This window comes from Anser anser (assembly GCF_964211835.1).
Source record: "Anser anser genome assembly, chromosome: 7".
NCBI classification, from domain to species: domain Eukaryota; kingdom Metazoa; phylum Chordata; class Aves; order Anseriformes; family Anatidae; genus Anser; species Anser anser.
In genome coordinates, this window is record NC_139727.1 from 31151254 (window position 1) to 31167264 (window position 16011).

At 41.0% G+C, this 16011-nt stretch overlaps 2 protein-coding genes across 4 annotated transcripts in view; one reads left to right on the top strand and one right to left on the bottom strand.

Moving 5' to 3' along the window:
* The first annotated feature begins 35 nt into the window (after positions 1–35).
* Positions 36–14837, top strand: PDCD4 (programmed cell death 4). Of its 2 annotated transcripts, none has more exons than XM_083843196.1 (12): positions 36–209; positions 2339–2490; positions 3756–3852; positions 6977–7276; positions 7829–7923; positions 9596–9709; positions 9945–10166; positions 10459–10556; positions 11764–11878; positions 12656–12763; positions 13817–13927; positions 14649–14837. In XM_083843196.1, exons 3-12 carry the CDS (start codon positions 3813–3815, stop codon positions 14829–14831), a joined length of 1386 nt encoding a protein of 461 aa, XP_083699322.1. In that variant the 5' UTR covers positions 36–209; positions 2339–2490; positions 3756–3812; the 3' UTR covers positions 14832–14837. The 2 variants fall into 2 exon arrangements, with proteins under 2 accessions (XP_083699322.1, XP_083699323.1); XM_083843197.1 differs by lacking the exon at positions 36–209 and adding an exon at positions 2010–2167.
* Positions 14838–14911: 74 nt separating this feature from the next.
* BBIP1 (BBSome interacting protein 1) overlaps positions 14912–16011 on the bottom strand; it is a 2376-nt gene continuing 1276 nt past the window's right edge. The window contains exon 3 of one of the 2 annotated variants that reach the window (XM_083843199.1): positions 14912–15144. The gene's annotated coding sequence lies outside the window, so the exon portion shown is untranslated. Of the gene's footprint in view, positions 15145–15166; positions 15392–16011 lie in introns of those variants that run through there. The other variant, XM_083843200.1, reaches the window with a different exon arrangement.

A 16011-nucleotide genomic window follows, 5' to 3' on the forward strand; every position in this document is an offset into this window, starting at 1 on the left:
AGCGAGCAAGAAAGGGAGGGGAGAGTTTGAAAACAACCCAGCAGGCGCTAAGGGAGGAAGAGAGCTGGGAAGTGACCTGCTCGCCTCTCTTCCAGCACTCTGCTCCAGGTGGAGGGCAGCAGGGGCTCCCAGCGGCTCCCCACGCAGCGTGACACGGTGTGGCACAGCGTGACACGGTGTGACACGGTGTGGCGGAGCTCCTGGCACAGGTAACCTCGCGTCTCAGCTGTGGGCTGCCCACAGATGCTCAGAAAGGCTTTTTTGTTCTGTTTTCTTTTTTTTTTTTTTTTTTTTTCCCTAAGAAAAACTGGGTTTGGTCTGAGCGATGCATGGGCAGGAGGGAGGGTTTTCTGCCGTCTTGTTTCGAGGGGGATTTGGGAGGTATGTTGGCTATTAATACAGCTGGGGGATGGAGGCAGGGAGGGAGCAAGCAGCTCTCTGCAGCTCAGAGATTCGTATGTGATTGGCTCTGTCTGTTCAATATTAAGGTTTTGAGGCTAGGAAGGCAAAATGGTGATATCTTTTAGTAGGCTGGTAGATAACAGTGGGAAAATACAAATAATCTTGCATGCACATCAGTTGTTTTCATGTCACAGTGTCTTAAAAATCAGAAAGTATGGACAGTCAAATCTAGACGAGATTTTCAGTGGTTGATAACTGGGCTGCTAATAGTGACATGCAGCAGAAGAAAGGAAAACCACGCTGTTTTCTCGTCTGGAGGTGTGCTGGTTGGTTCAGGAGTGTTCATCTTCTTTTGCTTTAATCACCCTGCTTTTGGGCCTCTTGGAAGTGACCCAGTTCAAAATTTAACCAGAAAAATCCTCCCCCAAGTTTTCTGCAATGCTTTACACCAGGTAGTAGCAATTGCCATGGTGCACTGATGTGTTTTGTGGCACCTTCTTGTCGCTGTCTCAGAATGCTTTCTCTGCCACCTCCTTTCTCCTACCTGCACAATCTCTTTCAAGTTCCTCTCCTGTCTTGCTGCAGGGAAAGCTGAATTCCCTGATCTTGGCTAATGGATAGAAATTATTTTCCAGATTTCCGAGCTGTAGTGGTATGCACTACTCGGTTAGGGTGAAAGAGCAAACTAGAAATTATTTTTTGATTGACGGGGGGAACAACATAGTTGGAGGCTGCTTCTGGGTTGCTTATGAAAAAAGCCTTGTGTGAGCATGTGAAACTGTCCTGACTTGAAAATGCCTGGAAAAAAATGCCTGGAACCTGGAGCCTTCAGGAACAAGAAAGATTTTCTTCCTGTCATTTGCCCGGTGGGAGCAGCGTTTATCACTGGAAACACAGCAATCACGCCGCACGCTCTTTTACCAGATCACTGTTGTTTTGATTCTTAACCCTACTTCTGATGATTCATGTGGAGCTGGGCCAACAAATGAATTCAGAGCCTCTTACACAAGGGAAGCCTGGCTTTTAACTCGCTCAAAACCACACCGATTTCGAGCAGAATTCCGCTGGAATAGTATGTAACGACCCCGTAAAACTCAGCTCATAGGGCATTTATGTAAAAACAGCGTAAAAGCCAGCTCATAGGGTATGAACGGAGGGGGATTCTCTGTGGAGGCTGAAAAACCTACAAGGCAGAAACCCCCCAGCGGGGCCGTGTGTGGGTCTGGGGGGGGGGACGGGCTGTGAGAGGCTGCCTCCATGTAAAACCTGCACATAACGCAGGAAGGTGCAGGTTTACGGCTGGGTGAAGGCTGTAGGGGTGTAGGGCTGTAGTGGTGTAGGACTGTAAGGGTGTAGGTACAGGCCGCAGTGCCCAGCAGCGTCCCCTCTCCCCGCCCTAATGGCTCCGTCCCGCTCCCCCCGCCCCACATGGTCTCGCCCCCCTCCTCTCCCTTCTCTGCCCAGCGGGCCGAACCCCCCCCCTCCCATCTCCCCAGCCAGCCCCGCCCGCTGATTGGCCGAGGCGGCGGGCGGGAGCCAGCCAATCGGCGGCGCCGCTCGCGGCCGTGTCGCTGGGGGGAAGAAAACCAAAACAAGCGGGGCCGGGGGGCGGGGCCCGGCCGAGCCGAGCGGGGCCGAGCGGAGCCGAACCGAGCCGAACCGAGCCGAGCCCAGCCCCGCCCCGCCCCGCCCCTAACGGTCCCGCTCCGGGCTGAGGGCTGAGGGGAGGCGCCCGGCCCGGCGGGCCCCGGGGGGCTCCGTTGAGGTGAGCGCCGTGTGGTGGTGCGCGTCCTGCTGCCCTGTGTGGGGAATTCCAGCCAGGGTTCTGTAACGGAAACGTGTCATCCCACCTACAACCTAGAGCTCTGTTATAAATGATGCCTTTCTCTTAACTGGTGCTAAATACGGGCTTTTGTCTGCTTTTTTTTTTTCAAAGAGGTGCGCCAGCTGATGGGACGTCCCGCTGGGAGGCATCCAGCTGCCCTCGCCGGCCGGTTCGTGTAGACCCATTGCACCGGGACCCACGCAGCAAGGCTTGCGGCCAGCGGCACCTGGGAACGCTCGGGAGCTGCTGGATGACTGCTTGAGGTAACTCGGAGAAACGTTGCCTTAAGACATTAAGCAAACGTGTCTGAATTAAGCAAACGTTAAGCAAAAATTCCATGGTCTGAATTTTTGGGTGGACCTGTGTGGTGCCAGGGGTTGGACTCGATGATCCTTGTGGGTCCCTTCCAACGCGGGATATTCGGGATGTTCAATGATTAAAAATGGTGTGGGGACAGGGAGGACTGTGTATTGCATTAAATTAACTGTTGGGATGGACGTTGGGAAATAACAAGGTCACGGCAGTTTGATACTCTGTGCCCTAACCCTTTAGTTCCTTTCCTGTCAGCGCTCTGTGATGAATCATTTGCAGTTAATAGGTCTGTGGTAGGAAAGCGGGCATAAGAGGGGAAAACAAGGAAAGAAGAAAAGCGGAAGGGAGCGATGCCGTTTGGTGTCACAATCTTGCCACTCAACGGTAAGCTGTTTTCAGGGCAGCGACAGATGAGAAAGTATTCTCATGGGACAGACACATACCGGTAATAGTCACAGCGCTACAAAGTGATTTGTGAAAATCTCGGAGGTAAAAAAGTGTATGGGGAGTTGTGAGGCTGCTTTAATTTTGTGTACATAAGGGGAAGATGGATGAGCTCTTTCACAGTGACCTGTGGTGGTTTGTGGAATAGCAGCTGCTGGGAAAAGAGAGAGTAACAAAAAAGGTGAAATGTTCAAACTTACCCCTTGCTGATTGGCACAGAAACATACGAAAGTTTGGTAGTTGTACATACACACATACATTCAAATATAAAGACTGTGTCCTTGAGGGGAGGAACAAAAAATGTCTTGTTTTCTAAGGATTTGTCTGAACTTGATAAAGTGGTACCATTTTATCAGTATAGTTCAGCCTGAAGAAAATTTCTCTTGTGGATGCAATTATTACATTGATATTGCGTGCTTGTGTAGATAACTGCTCTGCAGAAGTGGACGGTCCTAGGTTGATAGAGGTGACTTATCAACTTGAAAAGGCTGCATACAGAGGGCTTCTACCCTTAACATAACGGTTTTTATCCTGGTTCCTCCTATATAAGCAGCAAAACTGACAACTGCTGAGACATAAAGGCTTAGATAGATGTGTTTGAGGGTGGTGCTGTCTCATGTTACATCTTCTACCTTCTCAGGAATTTTTTAGTGGCTACTGGTAGTTAGGTATAACTTCAACATATTTTGTGAGTGAAGCCTTTACAGCTCTGTACTCCTTTCGGATTTAGTCTAGTGCTTTTCTTCACCTGGGCTTCTCCTTTTCTGTTTAGGCCCTGAAGGGAAAGCTTTGAGACCTTACATTTCACAGTCAGTTCTGTTAAGCAGCTATGGAAATAGAAAAGGAGCACGTTTATGTTAACACAACAGGTAAGTATAGGTTCAGTACCTTTTACTTATATTTGCTTAGCTGACCTAAAGTGTTCTCTGTTGTAAATCGTATTGCCTGTTAATTTTTAACACTACTGCTTTAAGAAAAAACTTCATCACATATTTACAGAATATGTGTTGAAGTTTTTTTTAAAAGGGTATTTCTTTCAAGTATACGTTACAGTATCCTGCTTGATTGTGTTTATTTTGAAGCTTCTCTGAAAATAGTAACGAATGTAACATTTCTCCCATATGTTAGTAAATAGTGACTTTCGACTCTGTCATCTGATTTTTCGGTAGTGCAGGTGTGAAACTGCCTTGAAATTGACAGCTTTGTCCATATCGTAAGCACATTTTATCATGCTTAGTCAAAGTAATGCAGTTTCATGTTGTTTTATGTACCTTCCAAAGTTGTGATGATCTGCGCCAACCTTGTTATATCAATTGGTTTTGTAGGTTTTTAATGTTTTTCAGAAAAAATATATATATATATTATAGATGGTATGTAATGCAGTGGAAGTGGCAGCATTCTCCATATGAACTCTTACTTTAAGCCTGAATTAGTTCACTGCATAAGATGCATTGCTTCTCAGCATTTTAGAATGACATTTGGATAATAGATGGGAAGCTGTGAGATAGCTAAATTGATCTAATTTGGTCAAATGAAACTTGTAGGTAGGTAAGTATTTGCTGAACGTTCTTTTTGTCTAGTAGTAGTGCCATAAAAGCACAGGTTTCAACTATGCCTGCTAGGCTTAATAGGAGGTTAATTAGATCAATTTGGATAACTTTTTAATATATGGTAAGCAAAGTCTTAAAGTTTATAGGATGCTGTTCCTGCTTGTATATGTGATGTAAAAATGAGACATTGAAAAGATCCACGTCATTTTTTGTGTACTTCTAATGAAAGAGTTTTATTTTATAAAATTGTTCAAAGCTAGTTTAACTTTAATCTTTTTTTTTTTTTTAACCTAACTAGGTGACTAATAGCAGAGAGCCAGTAGGTCATAGTATTGTGGAGAAAGAGGCTACAGATGGAACTTACATGGTGTTACATAAAAATAAAAAAAATGTAGTAAGAAATCAGTAATGCAGTGTGAAATACTGAGTCTTATGGGTTGGATGTTTCCTGGGGATGATTAAATTTAGACTTGAACCTGAGATTGGGACTGTGTAGAGGCTACACTATAGTCTCCACCTCGTTCCTTAGTAGTCAAAGTCATGATTGACTTGTGTTAATTACTTGTTGACCATTTTCTTTGAAAACAGGGAGAAATAAGTGGTCGTTGAAGAGTGTAGATCCTGTATAGCCTGGTTGCAGGTCTAAACTGGAGAAATTCATGGGAGACTGGGCATGGTGCAGAATCTTAATTCAGTTATCTGAGATGAGCTGGTTCTGCTGACGAGATCTCCCTGGGGAATAGGAGGAAGGAAACCTGTTCAGTTTTGCTTTTTTGCCCTCTGCTAGCTTTATGCAAATCTTTCATTGTGGTATTAAAATATTATAAAGCTGAGAATGCTTGTTGTGGGAATTCTTTTCTGTACGTAATGGATGCTTTTCTTTTTTTAGCTTGCTGCAAGCATAAAGGGAATGCTTTTGTGGGAGTAATGAGTGGAAAGATGAAGCTTATATGGGAATGACTGCATTATTGTTCAGCTATAGCATTCACATCTGTGAGCACTAGTATCTAAATGTTGTTTCTTTGATCATGAAGGAGGCAGTTGCATCAGGATTTCTTCATTTTGTAGTGCAGTATCCTCTTTGATATGAGTAAATACTTTGAGGTTGGAAATATTTTATTAGTGCACTTTGCTTTCAAAACATTTTCATGAGCTTGTTTTGAATTGAAAAAAAATACTGTTCTGAGAACTATTGTCAAATGAACGTTTTGAATTAGAATGTATTGGAATGGTAAACTAATGTATTTGGCTACGTTCAAATAGAAGTTTAAAATATTCTTCATGTTCTGGGTTTAGGGCTGCGAACTTTTCTGTAAAGCAGGTGTGGCACAGCTGGCAAAGCAGCTTCTTCTATGTGCCTCATCAGTGTACATCCTGGGGTTGGGGCTGTAGGTTGTGGCTGTGAGACTCAACTGACTGCAAGAAAAGAAGGAAGAAGAGAGGGAAGAAAATATTACAGGGGCTTTTGCAGAAAACAAAACATTCTGCTGAACCATAGAGTTCATGTGGGGGAGAGTCTAACTCTCTGAAATGTAAGACTTTAATGCACATTTAAAATTTGTATCTAACTTCAGAAAATTGTGAAATTCAGTGAAATTATTGCACCTCTCAATGCTCTGAGATATTTTTGGATCCTTAAGTTGCGAGAGGGCTTTTTTCATTGTACAGAGGGTGTTTTAAAAGGAAACAAGGCTAGTTACCTATTACATATGATTGTACTGGGAAAAAAACATGGTAATTTTTAGAAAAAGTCTTGACCTACCCCACAGTAAGGAACAATCCCTAAAGAAGAGAGATCACATTGTTTCAAAATACTTTATTCTGAGTTTTTGTTACCAACCTCTCCAAATTTTGTATTAAACTGCACTTTTTTCATACCTTTAAAAACAGAAGTCAGTGATCTCATTCTTGTATTCTTTCAAGTGTAAATCATTGGTTTTTCCAGATGGTAAGCTCTGTTTGAAATTCCTTGAATGAGAGGAATGTCACTTGATGATGTAGGAAATTAATTTCACTTTGGTGATTATTCTGTTAACGTTGCTGAGTTCGTACAGAATTTACTGCACTGGCAGTTCTGTTTGTTTCCAAGTCAGGCGATGAGTGGGTGGGGTGATAACTGGGCACCTAGATCTGCGCTAAGGAATTCTGATAGATTGTTTAACAAGGGTGGAACTCTTTGCGGTTTACCTGTTTATAAATGGTTTATTCATTTGCTGTCTGTCTCTTGACATATGCTCTGTTTAGATTGTGGATAGTATGTGGAGGGGGATAAGGAACTCCTTATTACTGTGATGTGTGGATATATTTAAATAAAACACTGCCGTTTGCCTGTTGAATATGAGTGCTATTAATGCTGTAATCCATTTTAAATGCAACGTTTTGGTATTTTAACGTAAAACAGTTTAAAACAGTAACAAAATTTCCACTTTGCTTCCTCTTTAAGAACTTGAGAATCTAAGTGATGCTCCGTTTTCCGGTGATGAAGAAAATGGTGGGTCTGACGAACGAAAGACTGAAATCAATGGAAATTGGATTCCTGCAACTTCAATTACTGAAGCCAAAATAAACGCTAAAGCCAAGAGACGGTTGAGGAAAAATTCTTCTAGAGATTCTGGGCGAGGAGACTCTGTCAGCGAGAATGGAGAGACACAGAAGACTGGAGTTGTCATTCCAACGAGCCCAAAGGGGAAACTCCTGGATAGGCGGTCCCGGTCCGGAAAGGGAAGGGGTCTGCCAAAGAAAGGTTGGTGTAGCTTAGTGAAGACAGCGCTGTGATGACGATTCTGTCAAGAACATAGGGATTATTGTTGTCATTGAGAACCATACTCATAGCCCACAGTCTGTGCAGGCATTTTAGTTAGTAGGTGGTGATAGGAGCTAATAGTAGGTGGAATCTTATGTCAAAAATTTCTGTGTGTCATTAAGTAACTTGGGTCTTTGAGTTCGGTATCTTTTAATAGTAAATTGAAGACAAACTTGAACTATTTGGGGTTGAGGTGGTCCACAAGACTGTTACTAATGTAAACTGAAAGCATGGCTATATTCAAAAGTACAGTTGTTTCAAACTTCAGTAATTCTTACGCTGTTTTATTCTTCTAGTGTCTTACTGGGAAGTAATGAAAAGACTAGTTGCTGAAGTGGGAACGTGTCAGAGAGACACTTCTGCCCTTTTCAGCAAATGTGGCTGGAGTCAGGAGGTGGCCACGAGCACAAGTCGAGTGAAGGAATGTTGGGTTGAACTGAAATTACTGCATGTAAACGGGCTGTCCTTGCTTACTGTCCTCTATTTCGCCAGGTGGAGCAGGTGGTAAAGGAGTTTGGGGAACACCAGGTCAAGTGTACGATGTAGAAGAAGTAGATATTAAGGATCCTAATTATGATGATGACCAGGTAGGGCAAATAATTTCCTTGCACAATGCTTGTTTTGATTTCCTTTATTAATTAAAATTGCTGTGATGCTTATATTAATGAATGTTTAACCTCACAAGTGATGCGGGTGTTGGACTGGCTGTACTAAATGCTCGTTTTTATGTTCAGTAATAGATTATTGGCTAGCTAAAGGTGTCTGATGTAGATGTGTGGCAGTGTAACATTATAGATTTTACACCTAAGCCTTCCTTCTGTGTCTGACAAGGCAGCATGGTTTTCCCAGGTGTGTTCTTTCACTGCTTGTTCCCATGGAGGTGAATGTTGCAACGCTGCTTTAAATTGCAAGCAAGCACCATGTTAAAAATGCCACACTGATTTTTAAGGTAGGAGTTTAGTCCGTGACAGTATCCGTTAGGGATTTTTCTCTTCCTTATATTTCTCTTCCTAATATTCCCAACATACCCATTTCTTGCATCTGCTTCGTATTTGTTTAGGATATATTGTGGAACAGTGTGCCTTACAGCCATATTATCAGGGGAGAAAAATGGAAAGCTCGTTGGGCAAATAGTGCTGTATCAAGTTAAATCGCTGAGGAAGAGAAACACAGGTTACAGGCAGGGATTACTGAGGTCTCTGTGACGAATACATTTGTGAGACCATAAGTAAGGTGTGTGTTAACATCCCCAGAGTGATGGAGGAATCCTTTGAGCAGAGGTTGCTTGCTGTAGCCATAGCTGCTGAGGCGATGCTATCTCGGTATGTCAGAACCTGCTTTCAGAATCATTTCTTCCTGCAATTCAACACTGACATTAGCAGATGTGGCTATTGAAAATGAACACGATGATTTCATAAAATGAAGTTTTATAAAGAATTAATATTCCAAGGAATACCTGCATACTTAGCTTTTTGTAAACATAATCTGATGTGATAGGAAAACAGGCTTTTGGCCTTCTGCTGGAATTCTTGACCATGGAAAACTTCTTTTGATAAATATTAGTTGGAAGCTTTTTTTTTTTTTTTTTTTAAGTATTGCTTTGATCTCTAGTATTGCTCTGAGTATTACTTCTGTAGTCTGTGAGGAACTGAATTGCGGTGGGGAGATCTGGCAGTGCTAGAACCCTTCAGGACCAGATTATACAGGAGGCAGCTGCTGTGTGATTCCTTTTTCTCTTTAGGGAATATCTTCACTCACAAATGTTCTGAAAATGCCTTTCTCTGTCATGCTATCACCTGTTTGATCACAAAGTCCCTCCAGGGAAGGGGGAAAACAGGCAGGCTTGTTGTTGTGCTGTCAGGGACAGAAGTGCCATTGCAGGGAAGGCTGCTAGAAGTTGAATCTTCTGTTGCAGCACAGATAACTCAGCTGGGCTTTAGCAGGAGTTTCTGTCACCCTCTCTTGAGTACATAGTACTTGATCTCTGTGTTCGTGTGGTGTCAGCAGAAATCCAGTGACAGAGTTTGAACTATTTTCTGTCATTGAACAGTAAATTCAAAATATAAGAAACGTGACATTTAGCCAGCCTTATCCACACTTAATCAGACATAATCTGATGTTTTCTGGTAGAATATTTACTACCAAGACTAAAGCATTAGGGATGTAGAAGGTGTTTTTTGATACTATTAACGCTGCTGAAGATTTAAGAAGTGACTACTGTTTACAGGAGAGTTTATGCTTTTGTTTCTTTTGAAATAGGAGAACTGTGTCTACGAAACAGTTGTTCTGCCTCTGGATGAAAGAGCGTTTGAAAAAACTCTAACACCAATCATACAGGAATATTTTGAACACGGAGATACTAACGAGGTTTCGGTATGTCACATGCCTTTATTTACTTTAGGGGGCAAACCTGTAGTGTACAAGGGAATCCAACTGCCAGCTGTAAATGAGTGTTGGCAAGAAATGTGCAGTAAAAATAGCTAAGCAGTTATATTTATTACATACGCAGAAGCGTACGTGTACGTGTGTATACATATTTGTTGATAATATATATTTAATATTAAAATGATGAAATGTTAATCTGTTTTGTTTTTCAAATCTTATTCAGGAGATGCTGAAGGATCTAAACCTCGGTGAAATGAAATACAGCGTGCCAGTGCTGGCTGTTTCCTTGGCGCTAGAGGGGAAGGCTAGTCACAGGGAAATGACATCTAAGCTTATCTCCGACCTTTGCGGGACAGTAGTAAGCAAAACTGATGTGGAAAAATCATTTGACAGACTGCTTAAAGATCTACCTGAATTGGTGTTGGATTCTCCCAGGGCACCCCAGGTATATCTGCAAATTTTTGTGGTAGTAGTCAAAACCTTTTCCTTTTAAATTATGGCTAAAATTGATAAAGAAAATTGAAACAAGGCTCTGCAGTTTTAAAAACAGCTATAGATACAGATTACCCTGTTGTATGTAATCCCCTATCCAGTTTCCAGTTTCCCAGGCTGTTTTTTTTTACTTTGAGCTGTCTCATTTAAATAAAATCTGAAAACCAAATGTGTGTCATAACTTTCTACTTAAAACTGTTTTGAAATTCAAGGTTTATTTAAAAAATGCTTCTGTTTTTTTATAGTTGGTGGGGCAGTTTATTGCTAGAGCTGTCGGAGATGGGATTTTAAGCAGTACTTACATAGATGGCTACAAAGGCACTGTGGATTGCATCCAAGCTCGGTAAGTTTCTTGCTTTCTGTAGCAACAGTTTTTTCTATTCCAAATGCCTAAGAAGGAAATCAGGAATACGGGGCTTCAGGATGAACCATGTGGTTCTGTAATGGCTTTTCTAATTTCAAACTATCAAAAACCCACATCTGCAACAACAAAATCCAGAATTGCTGAGGTCAGAAGAGAAATAATGAAAGTGCCTTAAAACTATATTTGATACATTGGAGTTCAACTTGTCAGGTTTGTTGTCTGGCTTATGTTTTGGGGGGGATAACCCGAGCTGAAACTAGAAGTGACTGTAGAAGGTTATGTCTTACATAGAGAAAAAGCTTTAATGCAACTAAAGACTAATAGCATCAGGACAGCTGCTGTAAATACATGGTGAAATACACAAGATCAAGTGTTTTGCCTCAAAAATGGTTTAAGTTTGTGTAGTGCTTTCCTAGACTTCCTCTGTAACATTTTATTTATCAAGAAATGGAATTGTTTTCAGTTTCAGGATAAGAAGTTTGAAGGAGCAATCTCTGAGCAAAGAGGGGCATTTTAATAACTAGGCATGCATTTTTAATTTTTTCCCCATAAGTGGCTTTCAGGCTTGCTACTGAGATGCTAAACTCATACAACTTCTAATGGTGCTTAACTGGAGCTTTTTTTTCCATTGTTTTTTCTCAATGAACCGACAAGCTTCCCTAGTTCACAACATCTTTGCAACTACGTATTTGCCTTCTGAAGTGCTGTATTGGCTTAAATTCCAAAGGTTTGACAATTCTTTAGACAGAAAACATTTCAGTACAAAAGCCACTTTTCAGCATGGAAGCAACTCAAGCCTCTTGTTTTGAGATACACATGCTAACCTGCATTTTTGGAGGAGCCCAGATACAATTCCTCTCTACAAAAGAAACTATTAAGTTCTTTCCTATGAGACTGTTTCAGGTTCTGCATTGATGACACAGATGTACTACCAGTGCAGGATTGTTCCCTGTCTGGGGCACAGCATAACCAAAAGCGTAAGGGTGGCAGAAGGAGAGCACAGGAAGGGTTCTCTTGCTGGTTTCTTCATCCAGAAGGCCATGTGAAGTTACTGAACCTGACCTTTTCCCAGGGATAGGATCACTTTGGTCAGAGAAGAATGGCAGGGAGTGAGGGTGTAGATGCTACGGATGTCTTTTAGAGATTTATTATGAAACTTTACTAAAAATTGAATCTCTCTTTCTAGAGCGGCTCTGGACCGAGCCACTGTGTTGCTGAGTGTGACAAAGGGTGGAAAGCGTATAGACAACGTGTGGGGGTCAGGAGGTGGCCAGCAGTCTGTGAAACACCTTGTTAAAGAGGTAACTCATTTCTACAACACTTCTCTCCAGAGTTTACTGTTTGTCTAAGCTTACGTTGTTTGGGATGGAGCAAAGAGATGCATATAGCCCATAGCAAAATGATGTCTCCAATGTTGTTTTTTATTTTTTTTTATAAAAAGTAGGTTTTAAAAACTGATGTAGATCACTTCGTGGATGGAAATGGATGTCCGTAGTGGTCAGTGGTGGGAACACACTAGTTAATATTCTTGCTTGCAAGATTACACCTATTCTGACTTCAAGCAAAATTTTAAGCACTTACCTTTTAGGAGTTTACAGTACAAAATGGTGAAGTAATAGAGGAGCCAACATGAAACTGGCTAAACTAACCTATCTTTTTGGCATCAGTGATTAAAAGCACAGTAATAACTCAAAAATGAGGGAGGAGGCAGAAACAGGGAAGCTTGGTGGTCTGTGCTATGAAGCAGGGAGGTTTAAAGGAAACAGTCACATTGTAATTTCTAGGTTGTGAGTGTAGCAGATGACGGGCTCAGGGGAGAAGATAAATTTCCATAGCTATCTTGCAACACAATGTGCTTGCATATCTGTATTATGCTATGGGCAGGTATTTGGCTTACGTTGTGTTTCAGGTCTCAATTTAATTACATTTATAAAAACACTAGCTGCAAGTTTCAGGAACTAACTTGCTGCCAGGTTGATTATAGAGCATGAAAAAACAGATCATCATCAAAACAGTTGACAGCTTTTAGATCTTGTATCTAATTAGTGTTGTTTTTGTTTTGTTTTAAAATTCAATAGATTGATATGCTGCTGAAAGAGTATTTGCTTTCCGGAGATGTACTGGAAGCTGAACGTTGCCTTCAGGAACTGGAAGTACCCCATTTTCACCATGAACTTGTGTATGAAGTAAGGAGAAATCAGTCTCTTTGAGGACTGCCAGTAAAGCCAAGAGATTTTGTTTTGATGTGGGCATGCATATAACGTAACTGGAATTTGAAGCTGAGGTTGCAAGTTCTGATGTTATTTAAATAACTAAATTATTTCATGTAAAGCTAATGGTTTATGCGCTCATTTGTGTGTATGTTGTGCAAGAAGTAAGTTGCTGGTCCCTCTGGGAAGATCCAGAGTTAAATTTTGTTTGTTGTGTTCAGATTATTACAGATCTCTGAAAAATAAGAGGTCAGCTTATCTTCTGCTGAGGCATAGCAGCAAAAAGCCGTAGTTTTTATTGGTTTTGATTTAATTGCATACTTACAACAGATTTTAGACATCTGAGTATTCTAATGGGTGTTCCCTATTTCTGTTAAGGTATGAAGTTTTCTCTTTAGGGTGGAATTGTTCCTTCTAGTACATCTGTAAAAAGCTTTAAGATGTTTTAGAACCAGACTATATGAGAGAAGGATCTTTATTTTATGTGGAAGGTGACTGTTCTGAATTGTACTTACCTGCCAAACTGGGAAGTGGTTGTTTACCAGTAAGGCGAAACGCCCACAAGCTACAACATTTACTTTTCAATAAATTGACGCCTTTTTAGAAAATCCTTTTAGGACAGGAAAACAGATACCTCTTGGTTGATGGGGTTTGTGGAGACTGGTAAATTGTAAAGTTGTACATTTTCCTCTGAAGTCCTAGATACAAAAATCACAGATACAAAATTCATCTGTGCTGCAGCAACTATATGGGTACAGCCACGTACCTCTCAAACCAGGAAATATTCTTCACTCTGTCTAGTCCTTTCTGTTTTTTTTCATACCTTTTTATCTTTGTGCAAATAACTTTTCATCAGTCTTTCTTTTCAAATAATAATATACTAGAATTGTGCCTGCTTGTAACAAATGGACTTGTCTCCCCAGAAAATGCACAGTACCGCGTTCATTGCATTTTGTACTTCATGTGCTTACATGTGTACTTGAACCACTATTTTCTTTTTAGTTAAAATGCTTACATGATTTGTTTTAGGCAATTGTGATGGTTTTGGAGTCAACTGGAGAAAAGACCTTTAAAATGATGCTGGATTTGTTGAAATCTCTCTGGAGATCTTCTGTCATCACCGTGGACCAAATGAAAAGAGTAAGTGTGGCATTTACAGAATACTGGGCAAGGTCTTAAAAAACTTGCTTAGTTTTTACCCACTTTTAATAAGTATTTATAGTCTATTGCTGTCTGTGCTTTTTTTCCTCCCCTCCCTTCACAGTCGCTCTGTATCCCATACTGATAATGCCATTATCTCACACAGACCATGTCATTTTCCTCATACATATTTCTCATGTATTGGAAGGAGTACAAAGCAGTCCTGAGCAGCAGTTCTCTGTACAGCTGTGGAGTACAGAATATTTGAATCCTCACTCAAAGATTTTCAACTGATTTTATGCAATTAAATGATAAAAAAGTAATCATTTAGCATGTAGTAATGTAGCTACATGTTTTTACAATTACTTTTCTTATCCAGTATACTTCACAATCAAGAAGTATATTTTCTTCCTTCTGTTACTACCCGTGCAAAAGCAGCCTGGCTATCACAGAAATCCAGATAGTACAGAATGCATGACTTCTTAAGAAGCTTAAAAATTCAGCTAGTGAATTTATATAGATGGGTAGTTACATAATACCGTGGTATTGGTTGGTATTATACCTTGCTTTGCCACTAATTTGCAGGCGCTCTGCTTTCAGTTTGTTGAAACTCTGAAGATACGTGAAATTACATAAAAATCATTCTCTGAGTGCAAAAGGGTGTTTTAAAATAATGTAATCATAGAATAACCAGGTGATTATTTGTGTTCTTGCACCGCAGGGCTACGAACGAGTTTACTGTGAAATCCCCGACATTAACCTGGATGTGCCACACTCCTATTCTGTGCTGGAGCGGTTTGTAGAGGAATGCTTTCAGGCCGGAATCATCTCCAAACCACTGAGAGACCTCTGTCCTTCAAGGTACGTGTTTTACTGGAGATCCTGCTTTTTATCCTCGCTGTAGGTAACAGAAAGCAGGATCTTCATGACTCGGGTACTAGAGATTGGAACCCGAAACTAGGAAAGATGGAAGAACAGAAAGGGTTGGACTGGGAAACCATTTATTAAAAAGCTGCACTAATGTGAAACCTTTTATTTGGAGGCTGGGATAAATATTTGAGCAAAGTAGGGCCTCTGTTGAATCCCAGGCACCATGCCTGTCTGCTCTGCGGAGGACAAAGGCCCGCCTCTCCTCTCAGCTTTGCTGATTTCCTGGGCAGAGAGCAGTGCATCACCGAGACGCAAGAGTCAGATGTCAACGATCCATGCAGGCAAAGCTGGAAGGAAAAAAAAAAGCTTGAAAAATAGTTTAAACGTACTAAACAGCATTAACAGAGTTAGGAGTAGACAACCAATTTTTTGTTCAAAAGGAACCGGGATACTTATGTGGCGTAAGCCCCACGTACCTGATCCTTTACTATCTGCCCATGATGGGCTTTGTATCGTGCTTTTTGTTTTGTTAGTGTTTGTTTGAACTGCAGGGCATCAGTATTCTTTTCTCTCCTTACTGGTCAGTTTCATTTCCTGTGAGAAATGTGTGTAAAAAATTTAAATTTGATGTTAAAACTATGATTCACAATTTTACACATTGGGAATATTGCTTGTTAGATCTTTTCCAGTCTGGGTGTTCCGTTAGCCTTCTTAAAGCATCTTGGCAGCTTGCAAAACAATCAGGTTTTGAAGGTTTAGTGACTTTATTAAAAGCAGCCTCCACATGTGGACTTCAGGCTTAATACTGAGTTAGTCTGTATCCTGATACCAACTGTTTTGTGGGCTTGGGGAGTAGGAGGGTTGAAAGTCATCGCTGCAGCAAAAGCTTGATTATACTTCAATTCTCATGAATATACTGAGAGGCATTTTTGGCTCCCGTACTTCAGTTTTGGGTAGAAAAATGCCAATTCTAGGCTTTCAAGCCAGCATCTTTTGCAAGTATGAATTACAAAAATAAATATAAAAAGGTAACCAAAGCAGAAAGTACTTGACAATGCAAATTTTGAAAAGCTTCCTAGAAATGAACCGAGATGTAAGATGCAGATGAATTTTCAGCAGTTGAAGGGTGATCGTCAGCTTTATCTTGCTGAATCTTTTACACCTTGTATTTGACTCCCAAGATCAAGAGAAGATTCTTCACAGTGATAGATGAG